Source organism: Peromyscus californicus, unplaced genomic scaffold (genome assembly GCF_007827085.1).
Source record: "Peromyscus californicus insignis strain IS unplaced genomic scaffold, ASM782708v3 Scaffold_4__1_contigs__length_199733344, whole genome shotgun sequence".
NCBI lineage: Eukaryota > Metazoa > Chordata > Mammalia > Rodentia > Cricetidae > Peromyscus > Peromyscus californicus.
In genome coordinates this window covers 15014946-15036640 of record NW_026294562.1, presented here as the reverse complement: position 1 = coordinate 15036640, position 21695 = coordinate 15014946, and the positions used below count along the sequence as shown (strand labels likewise).

Below are 21695 nucleotides of genomic sequence, written 5' to 3'. Positions count from 1 at the left end.
GAGAACTCACACACACTTGGGTGTAAACCTATTCTTGGCAGAGCGGAGGTAGCTCTCTGAAGCCTGCTGTAGAGGTGACAGTTTTATGCTTTGCTCCCTTCAGTGGGGGAGAGAATCAGACTCAAGATTCTGTTCCAGTTTGCAGTCTGAAGGCTTCCTTCCCAGGAATGGAGGGAGAGATCAGGGGAGGCCCAGACTTGGTGGCAGTAAGAGATCAGGGAGTACAGGTCCCCTCACAGTGAGCTGCAGTGGAGATGGTCTGAGTGTCTGCCTTACAGGGGGGACTTGAGGACAGACGTGGTTGTTGCCTGGGAGAGATGGTTCTTGGGTGTCCAATGCCGAGTTGATGGAACTCATGTTCTACCCACTCCACCTCCAGAGAGGAACAGGAAAAGCTGAACGTGTGGGTGGCACTGCTGAACCTAGAAAACATGTACGGCTCTCCGGAGTCCCTGACTAAGGTCTTCGAGCGGGCTCTGCAGTACAGTGAGCCTCTCAAGGTTTTCCTGCATCTGGCTGACATCTACACCAAGTCAGAGAAGTTCAAGGTGGGCTACTAGGCTCCTGAACAGGCCCAGGTCAGCAGTGTGTGAGCACTCCACCCCTAGGTTCCTGTGCGGTCCCATTCTAGCCTCCTAGGCCCCTCCCTTCCCTCTGCTTACCCTTGCCATTCTCACCCCTGTCTTCTGTCCAGACCTTTGTCCCTGGAGGGGTTACTAGGGAGGCTCCTCCCTCCCACCTCCTCACCTTCCTCATTGCCCCTCTGAAGTGCCACCCTGTGTCTTTCCCATAGGAAGCTGGTGAGCTGTACAACCGGATGCTGAAGCGTTTCCGGCAGGAGAAGGCTGTCTGGATCAAATATGGTGCTTTTGTTTTGGGGAGGAGTCAGGCTGGGGCCAGTCACCGCGTGCTGCAGCGAGCCCTGGAGTGCCTGCCCACCAAGGAGCGTGAGTGCTCTTCCCCAGTTCCCGAACACACACAGGCCTGATACCTGGAAGTGGCAGTTGGTATCCTATAAAGGATGGAGTCACTCCTGACTTAGGGAAGCTAATGATGGGCTCATGGATGGTGATGTGTGCATGTCAGATGCTGGATCCCAAAGGATGGAGGAGCAGAACCAATCGGCACTGATTCTGTTGTCCATGGGCCTAAGATGAGGGGTGTCTGCAAGGCTTGGGTGTATATTTGACTTCAAACCCACAGTATCCTTTTGGGGGTTTGGCTCTCTTACCATCCTAGATCTTGGCCCTAGAGCAGTGAATTGGACTAACCCTAACCCTGTAGCATAGTGCGATGTGGTGAGGGGTCTCTGGAATCGTCTTCCCTCTAACCTGTCCTTTCTCCACAGATGTGGATGTGCTTGCCAAGTTTGCCCAGCTGGAGTTCCAGCTGGGGGATGCAGAGCGGGCTAAAGCCATTTTTGAAAACACACTGAGCACCTACCCAAAACGCACAGATGTCTGGTCAGTCTACATCGACATGACCATCAAGCATGGCAGCCAGAAGGAAGTCAGGTGAGGGACAACAGGCTGACTCCTGGTGGGGTTGGTTAGGAGGGAACTTTGGCCTTATTAACGTTTAGCCGACTTGATACCGAAAAACAGCTTTGGCATGGTTCCCTGGTCCACTTGATTTCTCCTTTCCAGTCTTTGTGTGTCTGAACCCTCTGCTGGGGGGTGGCCCGGGAACTAGGAGACTTGGAATCCCATGTGATTCACATTGTGCCCGCCTCTCATCAATGGAACCTTCATGGCAGGCTCTCACTTTTGTCCCCCATAATCCCTGCAGGGCAAGGACGGTGGAGGTGGGTAGTTGGGGCAGGGTCCAGAAGGAACAGGTACCCGATTCCTACCCTTCTGGGGGTTGAAGTTTGGCTTCTGTCATTGTGTGTCCCCATCCCAGCAGCTCTGTCCTTCACTGTGTAACTTCAGGCAGGTTAAATCTTTGGTCTCTGACAGGAGTTCATACTGACGGTAAGAAATGGGGTCTCGGATGTTAGAGGGACCTGGTGCCCGAGAGCAAGTTGGGGAACGCTAGCTAGGAGTCATGTGTAGGAACCCTGAGGGAGTTGCTTCCCTGTTCCTCCTCCTAGGGACATCTTTGAACGAGTCATTCATCTGAGCCTGGCCCCTAAGAGGATGAAGTTCTTCTTCAAGCGCTACCTGGACTACGAGAAGCAGCACGGCACTGAGAAGGACGTGCAGGCTGTCAAGGCGAAGGCCCTGGAGTATGTGGAGGCCAAGAGCTCAGGGCTGGAGGACTAGGAGCCCCAGGCTCCGCTGGACACTGTAGCAGCAGGCACTGGACGTTTAGGAAGCGGCTGCCTGAGGACATTAGTGCTGCTTTTTCTGCAGCGTGCCTGGGACAATCCTGTTAGAATAAAGAATTTTGAGAGGCTTTCTCCTTTTTAAAAAAAAAAATTAAAAATTAAAAAAAAATTTTTTTTTTGAGACAGGATCCTCAGTCTGGTCCTGGCTGGCCTGGACTCTGCTATGCAGACCTGGCCAGCCTTGAACTCAGAAATCTACTGCCTCTGCCTCCCAAGTGCTGGGATTAAAGGCGTGTACTATCACTTCTTGCTTTAAAAAAATATGTATATCTATATTTTTAAAATTTAGGGTGCCACCGATTGAGCTGAGGCCTTACACTTGCTGAGCAAGTGTTCTTCCACTAACCCCCAGCCCTTGAGGTTTAATGCTTTGTTTATGTAACACATTACGTGTCCTTCTCCTTTCCTGAGGTGGCTCCGGTTTCAGGCAGCAATCTCTTGGGCTTCCAGGAAAAAACAAACATTCCTTTCAGGAGAGTTTGCTGCCGTCTAAGAACAGAAAGGCAAAGCCAGTGTTCATGGTCAGGGTCCCACTTTGTCCCTTGGCAAGCTCTCAGTCCATACCCACAGGGTCGGGGAAGACATTGTCTCGGGTCAGCCCGTGCCATCTGCCCTGTTGTGGAGGCTGGGAGACTAACAGGAGGGCAGAGGAAGAATCCAGAAACATGGGAACCTGAAGCTGCTAAGGAAAGCTGAAAGTATTGATTAAACTGCCTGGTCTCCGCCCTCTCCCAAGGCCCGGTGACCCCTCAGGTCTGCCACAGCCCAGCAGTCGGTGCTGGCACAGACCCTACTACTAGTTGTTGGCATCTTTTTTTTCCTTCAGCCTAAGGGAATGAAAAGCTTTCGCTGACAGCCTAAATTGTTCTCTGAGTTTTCTGTGGGAAATGGGTCGTATGCCAGGAAGCAGGACAGGGACAAGGCAGAGCAGGAGGTTTTGAGTGTGGAGCTAGTCGATGGAGGGCTGAGAGGGAGGAATTGCTGGAGCCCACGGTTCTTGGAGTTTATTTAGTACAAGTCCTGCCCATGGTAGGAGCTTCTGGTGTGATCTTTTCAACTTACCTGCCCCTGCAAAAGGCCAGGCTGCCTCTGACTGGATTAAGTCAGGTAACTGGATCAGATGGTCAGGAGACTCAGCCCTGCGGTGGACGTTTGACTCGCCTTAGACAGCTGCCACTTTTGTGGTCCACTGTAGTCCTGTCCCATCGCCTCCCACAATGGGCTGTATGCCCTTGTCAAGTGCACAGATACCAGTTAGCCTTTTAGAGTAAGAAAAGCTTTATCAAAAAGTTTAAATATATAAAATTAGGCCAGAGGTATACAGTGGAGGCAGCTTCCCAGCTGTACGCCGAGGAGCTGGGCATCCCTATGCAATTAGACACAAGTTAACTGCACAAAGTGGACTATACAACAGCGAGTCCCCCAGTGGGCTGTACTGGCACCAGGCCCACCAAAGATCGCCCACGTCATAGTTACGGACCAGCTCTGGGAAAGTCTATAGCTGTGACTTGTGCCTTGGTGGCCATGGGAGATGATTTCAGCAGGTCTGAGAAGTCAAACCCTCACCCCCAGTCTCTGGACCATGTGGTCCACAAGATCCTTGCAAACTACTAGTTGTTTTATGTCCCCTTGGTCTATGCCCAAGACACTAGTTAACAGGAAAATCTGATGCTGAGGTGAGCATGCCATGCGGGTTTGGTTGAGACTTAAGTAGTGCCGAAGAGCAAAGCAGCAGGCCCTAGGCGGTGAGCAGGGCCATCTCCACGTTGTCAGGAGCTGTGCCATTACCTGTCAGGCCCTGGGCCCACTTGTGTAAGCGACTATAGAGTGGGAGGCCCTGGTTCTCACGGTACAAATAGACCCCAGTGATGGCATTCCACTGTGGTCGTGGCTGTGTGCCTTCCACTGGGAACTTGGCAACCAGCTCTTCATCATCCTTGTTGAGGGCCACAAAGCCAAAGAAACGGCGCACGTTGTTGGCGGCCAGCACCCTTGAGTGTACCTCCACTGTGCGCTGGAACAGCTGGTCCTCGTTGGTGCGGTACTGTGCCCAGTAGGCCTCCTGGCGGTAGCTGAGCGGCGAGCAGTAGTGCTTGAGGCATTTGGTCAGGAACACCAGGATGGCCACCACGCCGATGAGGAGCCATCCAAAGAGCTGTCCAGAGAACAGACAGGGCTCAGGGAGGGGCTGAGAGCTGCCTGGACCCTGCCTATGGAGAGGGGGGCAGAGGGGCTGGGGGGAGGGGGGCGGGGAGGGGGAGACACGTGGAAAAGGAACTGATCCTGCTCTGCGGCAAGCAGGACTTCCTCTTTTCTATTCTTACTCCCTTTAACCCACACACTCTCCCGTGCTTAGGCTGTACCTTCTGCCTTTTTTATTCTTTAGTCCCAAGGGTGCATTATCACTGCGCTCCACCAAAACCCAGCTCAGGAGCTAGGAGTGGAGCTCAGTGACAGAGCACATGTTAAGCATGTGAGGTTCCCATCCACACACACACACACAAAAACAGTTCAAACTGTGGGTCAGCTCAGATAACATCTCTGAAGACTTCAGAGGCTTCAATCTCACACAACATCAATATCTGCCTGGCCTCAGATTGCCTGTGTGCTTACTTCATGCTAGGAAGATGTAAGTCTGTCGAGGGCAAGGACCTGTGGATCAGTGACCAGGATTTCTGTATTTACCATCTCCCATCTCTGATGCTGACTTCAGCTCCGTTTCTCTGCTTCCTTCCTGCCCCCACCCCAAGACAGGGCCTTAAGTACTCAGTGTGGCTGAGGATGGTCTTGAGTTTCTGATGCTCTTGCCTCCACCTCCTGGGTGCTGAGGTTACAGGCATGTACCACACCTAGTTTATTGGTGCTCCGGATCAAGCCCAGGACCTGACGTGTGCTAGGCATGCGATCTACTGAGCTACATCTCAGCCCCACCTGTTCCCCTTATGTTGCTGCTGTTTAAAGAATTACTTTAGGTTTTGTGTGCTGGGGTGTGTGTGTACATGTGTCAGGGGATATGTTCATGTGTCAGGGGATATGTACATGTGTCGGGGATATGTACATGTGTCGGGGAATATGTACATGTGTCGGGGGTATGTACATGTGTCGGGGATATGTACATGTGTCGGGGAATATGTACATGTGTCGGGGGTATGTACATGTGTCGGGGGTATGTACATGTGTCAGGGGTATGTACATGTGTCAGGGGTATGTACATGTGTCGGGGGTATGTACATGTGTCGGGGGATATGTACATGTGTCGGGGATATGTACATGTGTCGGGGGATATGTACATGTGTCGGGGATATGTATCATGTGTCCGGGGATATGTACATGTGTCGGGGATACGTACATGTGTCGAGGATATGTATATGTGTCAGGGAATACGTACATGTGTCAGGGGGTATTTTTTGTGAATGCAGAGTCCAGAGAGGGCATCATATTCCCTGGAGCTGGAGTTACAGGTAGCTGTGAGCTGCCTGACATGGGTGCTGGAACTGAACTCAGGTCCTCTGTAAGAGCAGTACTCTCAGTCTTTACCCGGCCATTTCTCCAGCCCTCCTCCTTTTCATGGAGACAATGGTCCAAAGTGGCCCTTAATTTACTATGTAGCTAAAAATGACCCTGAACTCCAGACGCTCCTACGTTTACCTCCCCAGTAGTGGATTACAGCAAGGTCCAGCACAGGCAGCCAGCTCAGGCTTTTTTCCTCCTCCCTCCCTCCCTCTCTCCCTCCTCTCTCTCTCTTTCCTTTCCTTTCTTCCTTTCTTTTTAATGTATATGAGTGTTTTGCCTGCACATAAGTCTATACACTATGGGTGTGCCTAGTGCCCTTGGAGGCCATTGAATCCCCCTGGAACTGGAATTACAGATAGTTGTGAGCTACAATGTGGTTGCTGGGAATTGAACCCAGGTCCTCTGGAAGAGCAGCCAGTACTCTTAACTGCTAAGCCATCTCTCTAGCCCCTGACCATTCTTTTGACCCCTTTTCCCTCAACCAACCTCCAAGCAGGATGCAGGGAAGGCTGTAGCTAGGCCCAAGCAGCAGTCGCCTGCCTCTTCCTGACTGACTCGGCTGGGATAGGAATGTGGTCATCCCTGGAGTCAACCAGGTTCCACTATCAGCTCGAAGGCCACAGCAGATAGTTCTGAGGTGGCCTGCAGGGGTCAATGCCCAGTCAAGCTAGAGTAAAGATAATCTCAGCAGGTAGATTGGGAATGGTCCTGTGGTGTTATGGGATACGGGATGCTTTCTCTGGGCTTCCAGGTGGTGTCCCCTTATGCTTAAAACTGTCTCTAAGGGCTGGAAGCGGAGTTAGTGGCAGAGCACATGCTTGGCACTCATGTGGACTTGGATTCGATCCCAAGCACCAAAGGCAAATCAGAGACACACGTACCTGTGATGAACTGACCCTGTCCCACGGAACACTGAGCCACGATTAACCTGCCCTGAGGCCTGACATGGTCATCTAGCGCTTCCCTGGAGACTCGCTCATTTTCACACTGGACCATCCTATTGTGTACCGGCCCACCAGCTCCCACCTCGGGAGGGAAGGGGGAAGGCTGCCCTTCACACAGCCCCTTACCTGGGACTCATACTTGAGCCTACGGCTGACCTCTTCCCGGAAGCCTGACAGGTTGGCAGGGCCCTCTCCACAAGGGAACCTGGCTAGGATCTCCGTAGCATGAGCTGAGGGGAAGCCTTCATCCCCAGCCGTGAGCGAGGACGGGTCCACAAACTCACTGAGAGCACAGACGTAGGCCTCCCCTCGGAGCAGGGAGATGACAGACCAGGTGACGGGAGCCACAGCTGCGCGGCCCAGGATGGAGCTCAGGAGGAGGAAGTTGGGGGCCGCCGAGCAGTTCTTGGCCCTCCGATACTGGCACTCGGCAACTAGGTTCCAAGTGTGGTTGTTGAGGATGACTCCAATAAGGAAGAGCGCCAGCGCAGGCACGCCGATGGCTGTCAGCCCGTACAGGTAGTTCCGGGCAGGTGAGCAGGGACAGTGGAAGGCCACCACAGAGAACAGCTCCTGACTGCCCACCGTGCCCAGGGCCACCAAGCCATTGAAAATCATCACATCCTTGCTCTTGAAGAAGAGAGACAGGAAGCGGAAGTTCTCCGCGATCAAGGCCGCCATGGTGAGGAGGCAGAAGAGGACGATGGAATGGGTGGCTTCTGGTGAGACTAAGAAGGAGCTCAATCAGGAGGACTTCGGACAGCAGAGCAAGGCTATGCCATTTTATCGCCTACAGTGGCTGAACTGGTGCTTCCTGTGAAACACAGATGAGTGATAAATGTGAACACAGGCTGAGGGTGCTGCTGTGGTCAAGCAGGTGAGACAGAAGGGAGCTGAGGGCCTCCACGGAAATGGTGGTAGCCATGGTTGCTTAAGTTCCTGCTAGGTGCCAGATGCTCTCAAATGATGTTGCCTGTCCTCATGAGTCTGCAGAGTATCCATGGCAACCTTGTACACCTCAAGCACAGAAAATGATGAGGCTTCCTGAGGATGAGCCAGCCCTTGGCCAGGGCCACATGTAAATAAATGGCAGGCCTCCAAGTTCAAGATCAGGTCTGCCTGCTTCGACTGTTATAAAGTCTCTTTTGCCACTACCCTTGTCCCATCAGGATCAAGAATGACATTAGGTGATACAGGATGATTTCTCTCTGGAATTCCAGGAGGTACAAAGATGCTAAGGATTTGGGACAATTTGGAGGGTGTGATATGGGTATCAAAGCTTCGGGGGCTATCCTAGTGGACAAAGGACAGACTGGATCAGGGTCTGGTGGGGAGCCAGGTCCTCTGGATCAGGGCAATTTTGACACGAGATTCAACTGTGAAAAGGGTAAGTCATTCTGGTCCCTGACCCCTTCTGGGAATGTTAGGGGACAATAAATGATGCCTGATAGTAGTTCAGCATCCAAAACTCTTACCCTGTCATGTCTACCAGTTGAGGATGATTCTCCTGATGGCAAAGGTCAGAAAATGAAGACATGAGGAGGACAGGGTATCTTGCCTGAGGCCAGGCAAATCTGGAGGAGCCAGGCAAGGCTTTGACCATGACTTGAGAATACTTAGGAAGCGGACAAAATAAGTCTGAGCTAAGATAGTCCCCATGTTCACAACCTCCTTCAGACCTTGCTCCCCTCAAACTTCCCCAATACAGCATCCTGCAGAAGCTCTGCTCCAAGAAGCCTAGGCTGGAGACCTTCAGCACCCGCCAGCCACAGCAGCCTCAGTGGGGTTCAGGGAGGGGTACCTGTCAGCCTTCCCCTGAATCAGTGACTGCAGCAGAGATGGCACCCTGCCAGAAATGGCCTTGGCCTCAGGCTCTTTGGAAGTTTAGCCCTAATTCTTTTCCCAGGCTCCACCCACACACCCAGAGAGACAGGCAGGGTGTGGCCCCATGTCCATCCCCATCAGGGGAATGAAAAAAACAAAACTTCCCAGGCCAAAAGAAGCCTACAAGTGGAGAGAGGGGTGAGCTGTGAAGGGAGCTAGGGAGGCCTGTGCCGGCTCTCTCTGTTTCATAGTCACATCCCTTTTCCTGTTGCAGCCTCTGCCAAGGACGCCAGACGGGCACAGGCAAGACCATGTGGCCGTGTGGGCTCCAGGAGGAGGGAATGTCTGATTCGCCAGCTCAGTGCCCAGAGGTCCTGAATAATCCCACAAGGAAGGGACTTCGTCCTGTTACTGGAGATAAACAGGCTAGAGGCAACCCCATCCTTCCCTTTCTCCTTTCCTGACACCCAATTAGCTCGGTTTAGTGGCCCTAGGCTCTTAAATCCACCCAATGTTAACGCACAGGATGCCTGATCGCATGGGTAATGAGCAGAGGCTGGACTAGGCCATCTTCTGAGATTATTATGCCAGGGTCCTCTTCCCAAGGACAGGAGACCGGCAGCTAGGGGAGGGAGAGGGAGCAACACTTCTATGCTCTGAGTGAGGGACTTACACCAAGGGTCCCTCTCCAGACAATCCCTGGAGGCTGCCTGGGACCAACCTGCCAGCTCCTTGATACCTGCACACCCCAGGAAGGGGTCCCTCCTTACCTGGGGCTGCCTGCAGGCACCCGTAGCCTTGGCTTCCTGGGCTGGCCTCTCAGAGTAACAGCAGCGTGGGCACCGCAGACCCTGGACAGACTCAGGGCTGCAAGGCAAAGTGGCCTCGCAGCGGGGGGTCACTGGCGGCTCCGCTTCTGCGTTTGAAAGGAACAGGGCTTTGGGCCCGGTTACAAACAAACTTAACTCCAGGCGTCTATAGATGAAGTGCAGGCATCTGCAGACAAATTCAACTCCAGAAAAAGAGAGAAAGAAACAGTGGCGTGGAACTTTCTCGCCAGCGAATGGAAAAACAGCCTCCCGGCGCCAGGCAGAGGAGGGCGGGCTGCGGAGGGCGGCGCGAGGCAGAAACAGAGGAAGTAGAGGAGCGGTCTCGGCTGGCTGCTGTGTCCTGTCCCAGCCCGCCTCTGCCTCTGGGCCCGCTGTGGCTGGCCCTACTGGCCCTGCCTCGACTCTACCCTGTGCACCCCTCAGGGGCCATCTGGGAAGGTCTAGGCAGGAGCCAGGCGGGCCCATCCAGGAGATCTTGCCCAGGCTTGCCCTCCAGGCCAGTTTAAAGAACAGCCCCCATGCTTGACACCCACCTGGCAGAAGCTTGTGGGAGTCAGGGAAGAGGTAGGTATTCAGGATTGATGGTGAGGTTGCAGAATGCAAAAGGACAAGACCCCGATCCCCTCTGCCCTTCTCTCTCTGAGGGTCCTTCCTGCCTTTGTCTCCCAGCCATCCCCAGGAGAGGCTCTCCACCAGAGTTCAGCTAACTCCCAGGCCCTGTCTCCATCCTCCTCTGTACGGCTGATACTGAATCAGGGAATCTGGGGATCCTCTGGGCTCCTAGGGCAGAGGCTGGGCAGAGGTAAAAATTAAAGGGAAGCAGGTTTCTAAGCTGCCCTGCCTGTCCCTAGAGGGGTCATGAGCTCCTATCTCTGGGAGCTCACAAGCAAGGACTGGAGAGTCATGAGTCAGATACACGGACAGGTAGAATGTCAAGATGAACCCAGTGGTTCCTAGGATTGGGAGCGCTAACCCCAGGGCCATCAGCTCTCCAGGGCTGTGACAGTGAAACTCACACTGAGTGGCAAGCTGAAGCCCCCGAGTCTGGCTTGTCTGTGTGGCAGGAATGAATGGAGAGGACTCGGCATTTCTTTATCTTTGCCTTTCCACATGCTCTTTACAGATTGGGGGACTTGCCTTAGCTCCTACTACTCTGGTGTTGGACCCCCAGGTCTCACCAAAGCTCTCCCTCACATTGGCTTCCCCAACCACTTTCTAGCATCCTGTCCCTAGCGGAAGGCCCCCCTCCACACACACACATCTGGTCCCTTCATTCAGGGCTAGAGTCAAATTCCACTGCCTCTTCTCTGCCACCCTGGCACCCAGGTTCCACCTGAGAGTGGACAGATGGTAGATGAGGGAAGATGAGAATATGAAGGTCCAAGTGAGCTCTGGATGGGCAGGGCTGAGGACAGAAAGATGGGACCGGGAGACAAGAAGCCCGCCTTCACCTGTTTCCTCTGCTTGGACAAGATTACTGTCCCTTGGTTGGGGTCAGCAGAGCGGAAGGCAAGCAGCCCAGGGCTTGGAGATGAACAAGCATTAACCACACTGGCCCAGGTGTCTACTGTGAGCCGTGTGAGTTTGCGCACGGTGAATCCGTGCCGTAGATGGCCTTCTCCCTGTTGCCCAACGAAGAAACGGGACCCAGAAAATGAAGCACTTGGCCCAGGGACGCACTTTGCAAATGGTAGAACCAGCATCTAACCCAGTTTTACCCCACTCTAGTCTTTATTCCCCCCGCCCTTGGCAACACCCTCATCTTCACCACACCTCAGGGCAAGCTCCTCAGGGAGCCTTTGAGAAAATAAGAGTTAATCAGCTTCCATTTCTAGCCCTCAAGCCCCACGGATGGTCTGCTTCCCTAAGGTTGTGTGTGAGAATATTAGTTATGTACTTGGTGTGAGGTAAACATGGAGTCTGTCTCAAAAGTTGCCCAGTGGCCTCCGTGACGCACACCTTGGCCTCTCTCATGTGGTCCTAGGTCTTGGCATCTTATCCTGTGTCACTCAGGTGTGTCACACCAGCTGAAACCCATTCCATCTTACCCAAGAAACTGGTAAAGATTATGAGAGGGCTGGTTGCCCTGGGATCCTTGAGCAACCAGAGGAAACGTTGGGGTGTGGGCTTTGGAAGCCTAAGTGGAGCCAGCGAGGCAGGGATGGGAAGAACAGCATCACAGTGAGGCTGGGGAAGGGACTCGGCTACCAGTCCTGCTCCCACGGCCAGATCTGAACACTCATAACACTGCAATGGCAGGAGACGAGGCACAGGATGACTCTGCTCCCAGGCCACCCAGGGCAGCATCACAGCTAAAGAGGTAAGGTCCTTCAGCTCCAAATTTCCTTTTTCACACTAGCAGGTAAATGCCTGGACTTGTGGCTGTGCCTCAGAATTGTTTTTCTGTCTACACTGAGAGGCAAAGGGCTGTGGGTTCCCATCTCTTCTCCGGCCTCTACAGCCAGCTACAGCTCACACTTTGCTGAAGTAGGTGGCCACTTCCCTGCGTGGAGGCCGGGGCTCACCGCCAGCCCAGCCATTGCTCATCAGTGGTGCCTCCTGGCCCAGCCGCAGTGGCGGTTTGCATTTGTGCCAGCTCATGAGTAGCCTGTTCATGGTGCCTTGGTCAGTGATACCACGCAGCTTCTCCCTCTCTTCCTCTGTCCTGTCAGAGGGACTCTGAGCAGCCTCCACGGTGGTGGCTGTGGCTGTGACTGTGGCGGTGGCCAGCACTCCATGGGTGTGACCCAGTTCCAGGTCATGGTTCATGGCTTCAAAGAACTGCTGGATACATACCTTAGCAAAGGCCTTGGCGTGCTCCGTACATGTCTCATCAAAGAGCTTACGCTCAATGTCAATGTAGTGGGACCAGTACTTGCTCTTGAGAAAGGCAGCTTGCGTGAAGCAGGGCCGCACAGAGCGCACCACGAATGCCAGTAATGTTGTCAGCAGCACGAAGGACCAGCCCAGCGCCTGTGGGGAGAGGAGGATGTCAGCAGACCTACCTGCCCAGACCCCCAAAGGACTGATTAGGGCCTCCACAGAGAAGAGCAGCCATGGACCAAGTGGCACCACCTCTTGGCCTCTATCTCCCCCATGTGTAAAATGGTCACATTCTGGGAGCGTAGACCATGCTGCTTTGGCAGGGCACTCAGTGGACAGCAGTTAACTCCGCACCCCAGAGTGAGGCCTCCTGGTAGGAATCCTGTCTCCACTTGATCTTTCTGTGTCTCAGTTTCTCTGCTTACAAGATGGGGCTCCTGGCCATAGCACGTACCTCACAGGGCTTTTCTGAGAACCAAGTGATATAAGACAGCTCGCATATAGCGCTCTTTGTTAGACATCGTCATGACACCACTCAGCGGCCATGTCTCTTCCTTCAGAAGGCCTTTCCTCACCTCCCTGGGCCTAGTGGCTTTCTTCCTCCAAGTTCTGGGCTTTTCCTCTGGCTTCTGGAAGTGACACCGTCTCTAAGTGAGCACTCCCTCCACCGGGCTGAGCTGGACTCTCAAGGAATTCCAGAGACACCCTGGACAGTCCTCGACCTCCACTGAAAAGCGTGGGACACATGCTCTGACCGTAGATCACCACAGGACAGGACACAGAGCAGGACACCCCTCCCTGCCTGTACGTGGGGTCAGACCCCCATCTGCACCGAGAAGAGTTGGGAAAAGTCAAGGAAGTGGGGGTGGGGGTGGTGTTAGTGGTGCCCAGTGGCTGCCATGGGGGTGGGTGGGAAAGTCCAGAACGTTTTACTCAGTCAGGGGGCTGCCTCCCATGTTGCTCACTAAGCCGTTGTGGTTACAGAGGGCTTGCGTTTTCTCATGTTCCAAGTGAAGCTGGAAATCTGATTATTTTCTCTTTGACAATTTCTAGATAAAGTCAATTCTAAAGTGACTTCAGAATGCAGTCTCTGCAAGTCGTGGGGACTTGTCTACAAGTCAGGCTAACCCGTGGCCTCTGGGGGGACCTTCCAAGCTTGCACAGTGTGACAGTTTAAAGGTCAAGGGAAGTGGCAGCCGCTCCAGGGCCTGAGGCCTAGGGTGATGGGACAAAGATCCACAGATGAGGAGGTAAAAAGCTTGGCTTAAACATTCACAGTTAGAGACTCTTGAGGCCGTCTGGGTGGTGACAGGGCCTGTACAGGGAAAAAGTCCCCTCCCCTCAGGGGCGGGGGAGTCAGGGGCCTGCACTGGCCAGAGCAGAGTGTGCCTGCTTCTCTAGCTCCACAGGAGCAGACACTGCTTCCTGCAGTCTCCCTCATCACACAGTTCATGAACCCAGGACAAGAAGCCCAGATGGTCCTTCAAGTCTGATCCCAACCATCCATCTCCCTCACCCATGTGCTCCTGTTTAAGATACCCAGACCCTCAGCTTCCACTCCCGGAGCAGGGAGGCACCAGCTGGGGGCATTTGCCAGGGAAATGTACCCAAATGGCTTAGCCTTCCGCCGGCCTCACTACTGCCTGGGCCTGGGAAAGGAAATGAATGCAAATTCTCTCAGCCTCTCTCAGCTCTGAGCTCAGGACAGGGGAGGTGGAAAACACGCTCTCCAGGTAACCCTGTCTGAGAGAAGACATGGGCTCTGCCTTAAGTCTCAGCTAGGAATACTTCCCTCTACCCACAGCCATCTGAGGGAAAACCCCACTTTGAGAAGGGACCGTCCCAGAGAGACCCTGGCCTGTGAGGAGACCCAGCCCCCTCACCTGAGAGATGCAGCGCAAATACCGCACGGCCACCTCTCGGGCCAGCAGCCAGTTCCCATCGTAGATCTCAGGGCAGGGCACTCGGGCCAGCAGGCGGGCCAGCTCTGCAGCAGGCAGGCCGGGCACCAGGCTGCCATTGCCTAGCGTGGCCACCGGCACCGCTGTGCAGAAGGCACAGAGGAAGCACTTGCCATCCAGCAGTGTGACAGCCACCCAGACGACCGGTGCGATGAGAGCCCGCTGAGCCATGGAGCAGAACATGTAGCGTAGCACGGCTGGGTCCTTGGCCCGGCGGCCCGCGGGGCGCTTCCACTCCTCGGCTAGCATGGATATGTTGTTGTTCATGACGAGGCCAAGCAGGAAGAGCACCAGGGGAGGCGTCAGCAGTATGCCCATGCTGTAGGCCACATTGTAGCCCGGCAAGCAGGGGCAGTTGAAGTCAAAGGCAGAATACATCTGGGCACTGGCCAGCGCCATGATGCCACAGATGCCGTTCATGAAGGACTCTTGGTTGGACTGCAAAAACTGGAAGATCATCCGAAACTTGTCCATCGTGTCCTGGGAGGGTCCTCAGCCTCTTCCCCTCTCCCCAGACAGCTCCAGTAAGCTTCCCTGCCCACTGGGCATCCACCTCATGACTGGGATCCCGGCCGGGCTAGCGGAAATCAGGGCAGTTGGTGAGGTCACTCTGACTCCGAGGAGCCTTCTACACAGGTGCTGGCAGAGAGGTCGCAGCTTGACCAATCCTGTGGGTACAGCCGGGACTGTGTCCCTCCCTCCCGCTCCCCTCCCCTTCTCTCCAGCTGCCTGCAGCCTAGAGAGCCTCAAAGCCGCACCCGATGAGGACCAGTTTTCTTTGCCTGTGGGAGGGAGGAGGAGACTGGACTTTGAGGGGCTACTGGACTCTGGGCAAGTGTGTCATCTCTCTGTGCTCCTCTCCTGAGCTCTCTCCGCAATGCCAGGACCCCAGGAGGCTCTTCCATCAGTTGAGACAATGATAATAGATGACATGGAAATAACGGTGGTGATAGAGCTGTGGCAGGTAGTGGGAGTTGGATATTACAGTGGGAATGGCAGGGGAGTGTGGCATACAGTAAAACTACCTGGACTTGGAGGATTTTCTTTTCTTTACTTTCTGTTTTTGAGACAAGGTCCCCAACTCATTATGTAGCTGAGGAAGATCCAGACTTCGCAGTCCTCTTGTCTGTACCTCCTGGATTCTGAGATTACAGGCTTGTGCCATCACAACTGGTGTTGGCTTTGGGGTTAGACTGAACAGGTTGCCTAAATTAGGGTTTTGGCCTGTTTCCTGTGGGTGTGTCTGTGTTTGTGAGTTGTGAGTGGCAAACCCTTCCAGGCTCCTTCTACTTCTGCTCCCCTAGGCCCACAGGTGATGGGGTTTCATGATCAGAGCCGTCTCTGTAGAGTCACCCAAGGGAAAACTCTCTTTGATCCTGTAGCTCTCAGACAGGTGTGTCAGATCTGGATCCAACTGGATGAGTCCTCGTCTGGGGCAAGGAGAGACTGAGGCAGGACGTCAGAAAGGACGTCTCCTTGTGTTTCTGACCATGATGCACTCAGTGTGGCTTCTGTCTGTGTGCATAAGTGTGCATGCAGCCGGGCGGTGGTGGCGCACGCCTTTAATCCCAGCACTGGGGAGGCAGAGGTAGGCGGATCTCTGTGAGTTCGAGGCCAGCCTGGGCTACAAAGTGAGTTCCAGGAAAGGCACAAAGCTGTCTCAAAAACCCTGTCTCAGAAACAAACAAACAAACAAACAAAAAAAGAAGTGTGTGTGTAACCACATTAGTGGTCTTCTGTCTGTGTACAGAAGTGTGCATGTGACCACATTAGTGGTCTTCTGTCTGTGCACAGAAGTGTGCATGGGACCACATTAGTGGGCTTCTGTCTGTGCACAGAAGTATGCATGTGACCACATTAGTGGTCTTCTGTCTGTGTACAGAAGTGTGCATGTGACCACATTAGTGGTCTTCTGTCTGTGCACAGAAGTGTGCATGGGACCACATTAGTGGGCTTCTGTCTGTGCACAGAAGTATGCATGTGACCACATTAGTGGTCTTCTGTCTGTGTACAGAAGTGTGCATGTGACCACATTAGTGGTCTTCTGTCTGTGCACAGAAGTGTGCATGGGACCACATTAGTGGGCTTCTGTCTGCATCTTTGTATTTCTGACAAGACCAGCTGTGACCTCAGCTGACTTGTGTGCACCTTGCATGCACTATGTACCTCGTACAGTCCTGGAGCATAGGATTTCTATCACTCTATGGAACTGAGGCCTGAGGTCAGAGCGACTAACTTATTAGCTAAAGGCCACCCAGGCCATCGGTGGAGAGTGCGATCGGAGCCCAGGTCGGCACTTGTGGGTGGGAGTGCAGGGTGGAGAAGGGCAAAGGAAGGTCTTTGTTTGCTTTTTGTTGTTGTTTTAACTTATCTTCTGGTTGGGTCAAGTTTGTCTATCGAGTGGGAAGGCTACTGTGTCATAAATAGGACTAGGAGAAGGCCATAAGGCTAGGTGTCCCCAGGACAACTGGAGTCCCTAGGTTGGTGACCCCTGAAGATTCTCTTTAGGGACTCCTCCAGAAGTCATGCACCAGAGTGGAGCGGCATGAGGGGGACCCAGCAAAGGAGGTGTTTCTCCCTGGACATCTGCTGCAATGATAGGCACGGAAGAGGAGGGTCTTGGCTGCTTCCAGGGCTTGACATGCCCCCAGGATGGGGATGGGATGGGCCTGGATGGCTCATGAAACCGAAGGCGGTTTCCAGCACTGTGTGGACTCTCTGTCTTGTGTGCAGGTATTGGACCCAGCTGCCTGTTTGTAGCAATGATGTGTCAAGAACCACAATGGTTGAGAGGTACCTGAGGTAGCCATGTGCACTGCCTGCAAATTCTACCTGCAATGTTAGCTGAAAAGTCTTGATGTACCACAGTCACTGGTGGGTCTTACACGACTCTGTGAGGATTGCTGCTGCAGCCTCTCTTCCTCCAAAGTCTACACTTTAGCTCCCAGCCTCCTTTTAATCCTCAAACAGGGCAACCCTTCCCACTTGAGAGTCTGTGCAAGCACTCTCTGTGTCCCAGGAATGTTTCTGTTCTTCCCGGCAGACATTCCCGTTCATCTTTAAAATACATAATTTATTTATTTATCTTATGTATATGGGTGCTTGTCTGCATTTGTGTCTGTGTACCACATGTGTGCCTACTGCCCTCAGATCTCTTAAGATCGGGGTTACAGATGGTTGTGACCTGCCAGGTGGGTGCTGAGAACTGAAGCCAGGTCCTCTGGAAGAGCAGGCAGTGCTCTTAATTGCTGAGCAAGCTCTCCAGCCCCTCCTATTTATCTTTTGTTTTGTTTTGTTTTTAGAGACAAGATTTCACTGTGTAGTCCTGACTGTCCTGGAACTCACTATGTAGACTAGCCTGGCCTCGAACTCAGAGATCTGCCTGCCTCTGCTTCCTGAGTGCAGGGACCAAAGATGTGAGCCACCACTGCCCGGCTTTCTTCCTAGTCATCTTTAAGAGCCACTTTTTTTTCTTTTGAGACAGGGTCTCCCTATGTAACCCTGGCTGACTTTAAATTCCCTACATAGACTAGGCTGGCTTTGAACTCACAGAGATCAACCTGCCTCAGCCTCCAAAGTTCCAGAATTAAAGGCATATGCCACCATTGTTGGCCTTTAAAATTCACTTTAATGTTGTCCCCTCCCCTTTATTTATTCATTCATTCATTCATTTATTTTTTTTGAGACAGGGCAATACTGGTCTTGAACTCACCATCCTCTCACATTCTAAGTCTGGGATTGCAGGAATGAGTCCCATGCCTGCCTGATAAATGTCCCTCTTTAGAGCAGTCTTCCTGAGCTCTCAGTTTAGATCAATGTTTCTCTGTGTTTCTGTTTCTATCTCTTTGTCTCTGTCTCTGTCTCTGTCTGTGTGTGTGTGTGTGTGTGTGTGTGTGTGTGTGTGTGTGTGTGTGCATGTGTGTGTGTGTGTGCATGTGTGTGTGTGTGTGTGTGTTGTATGCACAAGTGAATGCATGTGCATACAGAGGTGGAGGTCAGAGGTGGAGGTCAGAGCAGGATCTTGCTGGGTGTCTTCCTTTGTTACTCTCTTTGTTGCCTGGAGACAGATTCTCTTGCTGAGCTAGACACTCGCCTGCTAAGCTAGGCCTGCCAGCCAATGAACTCTCAGGATCTGCCTACCTCTGCCTTCCATGGTTCCTGGCATGCACACCCATGCTGGACCTTACATGGGTGCTGGGGATTTGAACTCAGGTCCTCATGCTGGCAGAGCAAGTTCTCTGACCCACTGAGCTGTCTCCTCAGCCCCCTTATTTCAAACTTAACTAAGCTGAGAGGATGTTTGTTTAATAGCCGGGGCTCCCCTTGGACCACACAGGCTGAAGGTCTACACTTATTTTGTTTGCTATTCTTTTTTAATAGACACTTTATTTTATGCGTATGAGCATTTTGTCTACATGCATGCATGTGCACCACATGAGTGCCTGGTGCCCTGAGAAGAGGGCATTGGATTCTCTGGAACTGGAGGTACAGATTACAAACAGCTGTGAGTGGCCATGTAGGTGCTGGGAACCGAACCCAGGTCTTCTGCAAGAGCAGCCAATGCTCTCAACTGCTCAGCCATAATTCCAGGCCCCTTGTTCACTATCCTTTTCCAATACTGAGAACACTGTACCTGGTCCTTATGGATGCTCAGTTAATAAGTGCTGAATGAATACCTGAATGGGTGATCAAAGGAAAGGATAAATTTGAGGGGAGGTGAGAATTCAAACCCAAACAGGAGGCCTTCCTTGGTGGTTTTAGGTTTCCCTTCAGAGGGAGGATCTGGGAGAATAGCGGGCTAAGGGCCTGGTGGGTGCTCAAAGCTCACTGTCGAGGCAGTTGTTACTGGCGGGCAACCCAGTCACCTCTGTTCTGCCCACACCTGTCTGTAGGTGAACTTTTCTGTCCCACCAGCTGTTCCCCAAATAACCATTCAGAGACTTATTATTAATTATAAATGCTCAGCTGATAGCTCAGGCTTGTCTCCAGCCAGCTCTTACAACTTAAAGTAATCCATTTCTACTAATCTATGTGCTGCCTGAGGCTCGTGTACCTCATCTGTAAACTTCCCACGTTGTTTCTGCTTCTTGCTTATGACTCCTCAGACTCCTCAGACTCCGCCCTTCTTCCCAGCATTCTCTCTGCCCTGAAAATCCTGCCTAGTCATTGGTCAATCAGCGTTTTATTAACAATAAGAGCAACACATTTCCACAGTATACAGAAGGATTATTCCACAGCAACTGTCACTCCAGACTATTTCCCACTGGTTGTCCCTAGACCTTCAGGGACATGCATCCCCAATCCCTACTCTCACCTCTCCTAAAAGAGCCCTTGAAGCTAGGAAGGGGAGAGGTTGGGTGCAGTTGGGTGCACAGCTTCATTTTCTATGAGATCCTCCAAAGTGGAAGTGTCTAATATGGATACATTCCCCTCCTTCCCCTGTGGTCCTGGGTCCCAGAATCTTTCCCCACACAGGGATGTGAATGGTCATCCCTGTATCAGCACCAAAGACTGGAACAGCATCCGAGCCCCTAACCTTCCTTTATAATTCCGGAAGGGACAGTGGCCTGGGGGTTCATATGGCGCCTACAGAAGCCCCCTTGAGGTCCCGTACTTCCTGGCCTGTCTCTGCACTCTCTGCTTCTTGATTACTCCTTGTCCCCTTTAGCTGACCCTCGTCCTTCCCCTAGATGCCGCCTGGCCCCGCTCTAGCCTTTCTCTCGACAGCCCCATCCATCCCTGTAGCCTGCAGCATCCCTTCACCCAGACAAATCCCAAGTAGCATCTCCTGCTTGACCTTGCCACTAACTAAGCACTTGCCTTGCTCCCTCAGTTGCTTGAACATAGTACGAAGTATTAAGTACTTCCTGGAGATACACACACACACACACACACACACACACACACACACACACACACACCGGGAATAGATGTGGGGACTTCGAGTGCCCAAGCTGCATCCGACGAAGACATCTCCAGACAAAGCTGGTGCTTTCAGGACCAATCTGCCTTGCTCAGTTGGATGCTGTGTCTCCCTTGTGTATAGGACAGGGAGGCTGCAATCCAGGATTGGCTGAGACTCAAGGAGTGTGTCTTGACCCCCATGATAGCTACTGTCCTTGAAAGGCAGGGTCTTTAGGAGCCAAGTGAGCCTGTTACTTGCAAGGACGTGAGCAAAGGGAGTGTGGGTGGATGATGGCAGAGAGGTTTAGGGTCTGCAGCTGTATCAGCTGGGGCCTTAGAGGGTGAGAGGTGCCTCTCACAGTAAGGCAGGAGGGTCCAGAGAAGGTGTCACTGGGCTCAGGCTCAGGGACCATCACTTGATGGACTTCCAGGCTCTAACCAATGTCCTTTGCTTCTACCAGGTTGCCCTGGTGCCTCTCTGTCTGGTTGTGAGTTCACTCATCATGCCCCCACCTTCCACTCCAGCCCAGGAAAAGATGCAACAGGCACAGACCTTTGCCAACTCCATTTTTGTGTCTTTGCTGTTTCCTCTTCATTTTGCTTTCCAAATGTCAAAAAAGTCCTTTCCCTTAAGACCCAATCACACTATATCGCCACTGTCCCTCAGTCTAGAGCTTCATCGTCCCCCCAAAAGCTTCCGGGTACATGGCTTGCCTCTGTTATGTTGCACTGTTTGCTTCAGATAATCAACATTTCTGTACCCATCTCTGTCCCCTTAAACAGTGACCTCCTGAGGTCACCTATAAAGTGTCTCTACCGTATTTCCTGTTACAGTGCCGTATGCAGGAGGTGCTCTATAAATGCTCAGTGTAGGAAGGAAGGAGGACAATTACAGTTGGTGGTTTTTTAATAGCTCCCATGTTGTTTCTGCAGAGAACCCAAGGCAGCCCTCTCCCAATCTCCTTTCCCGGGGTAGGAGCTCACCCACACACGCTGGGCTATCATCAAGTTCTCTTTCCCCTCTCTCCCACAGTCCCTGATAACAATTTGCCTAAATCATGTCCTGCACCCCATGCTACTGCAGACATTTGCATGGCCTGACCGCAGTCAGGAAGTTGGGGGAAGCTGAGCTGCAGGGATTTTCTGGTCTCACCTGGTGCCTTAGCAAAAGCCCAGGGGAGTAGAAACGGCTTAATGGAGGGATCCAAGTTCCAGGGGGTCATCCAGGGGCACTTACACTGCCCAGGGTCCTGAGGAAGTAGCAGAGACTGCAGTAAACCCGGCAGCCTTTGCGTTTGGGCACAAGTGAGTCATTAGGGTCAGGCAGAAGCTCAGAGGCACTCACGGGCTTGATCTTTCCCCAGCTCTTCCTGTTTGGGCTGCCAGAGAGTAAGTGTGACTTTTCTAGCAGCTCTAACTGTTCCTAAGCTAGACCCCACCTGGTTCTGGTGACACCCTTACCAGGCTATCCACCTCTGGCTGGGGATGCTGTCAGGACTCCCCGGGGAAGGGGCCACCTGAGAAGGGGAAGATGTTAACTCCTGATTCACCGTCAGCGGAGATGGTG

General features: G+C 52.9%; 3 protein-coding genes across 4 annotated transcripts in view; 1 reads left to right on the top strand and 2 right to left on the bottom strand.

Annotated features, from left to right (window-relative positions):
- Positions 1-2397, top strand: part of Pdcd11 (programmed cell death 11) — a 44870-nt gene extending 42473 nt beyond the window's left edge. For both annotated transcript variants that reach the window (XM_052760571.1, XM_052760572.1), the window contains 4 exons: positions 380-548; positions 794-947; positions 1349-1514; positions 2093-2397. In XM_052760571.1, the coding sequence (XP_052616531.1) occupies positions 380-548; positions 794-947; positions 1349-1514; positions 2093-2264 (661 nt within the window). In that variant the 3' untranslated portion in view covers positions 2265-2397. The remainder of the gene's footprint in view (positions 1-379; positions 549-793; positions 948-1348; positions 1515-2092) is intronic.
- A 130-nt stretch (positions 2398-2527) lies between these two features.
- Calhm2 (calcium homeostasis modulator family member 2) lies at positions 2528-9714 on the bottom strand. Its single transcript, XM_052760574.1, has 3 exons — positions 9381-9714; positions 6913-7600; positions 2528-4484 (listed from the first exon to the last, which is right to left on the bottom strand). Exons 2-3 carry the CDS (start codon positions 7465-7467, stop codon positions 4068-4070), a joined length of 972 nt encoding a protein of 323 aa, XP_052616534.1. The 5' UTR covers positions 7468-7600; positions 9381-9714; the 3' UTR covers positions 2528-4067.
- A 2197-nt stretch (positions 9715-11911) lies between these two features.
- On the bottom strand, positions 11912-14698 carry Calhm1 (calcium homeostasis modulator 1). The gene is made up of 2 exons (XM_052760842.1): positions 14147-14698; positions 11912-12413 (listed from the first exon to the last, which is right to left on the bottom strand). The coding sequence occupies exons 1-2, from the start codon at positions 14696-14698 to the stop codon at positions 11913-11915; spliced, it is 1053 nt and encodes a 350-aa protein (XP_052616802.1). The 3' UTR covers position 11912.
- Positions 14699-21695: the final 6997 nt, after the last annotated feature.

What these genes read in the sequence shown, in the direction of transcription:
- Calhm1 (XM_052760842.1), bottom strand. Translation starts at nt 14,698, where the DNA reads ATGGACAAGTTTCGGATGATCTTCCAGTTTTTGCAGTCCAACCAAGAG. An exon ending in ATTTGCGCTGCATCTCTCAG is followed by an intron (nt 12,414 to 14,146) that starts GTGAGGGGGCTG and finishes CTCTCCCCACAG; the next exon opens with GCGCTGGGCTGGTCCTTCGT.
- Calhm2 (XM_052760574.1), bottom strand. Translation starts at nt 7,467, where the DNA reads ATGGCGGCCTTGATCGCGGAGAACTTCCGCTTCCTGTCTCTCTTCTTC. An exon ending in GGCTCAAGTATGAGTCCCAG is followed by an intron (nt 4,485 to 6,912) that starts GTAAGGGGCTGT and finishes TTCTCTGGACAG; the next exon opens with CTCTTTGGATGGCTCCTCAT.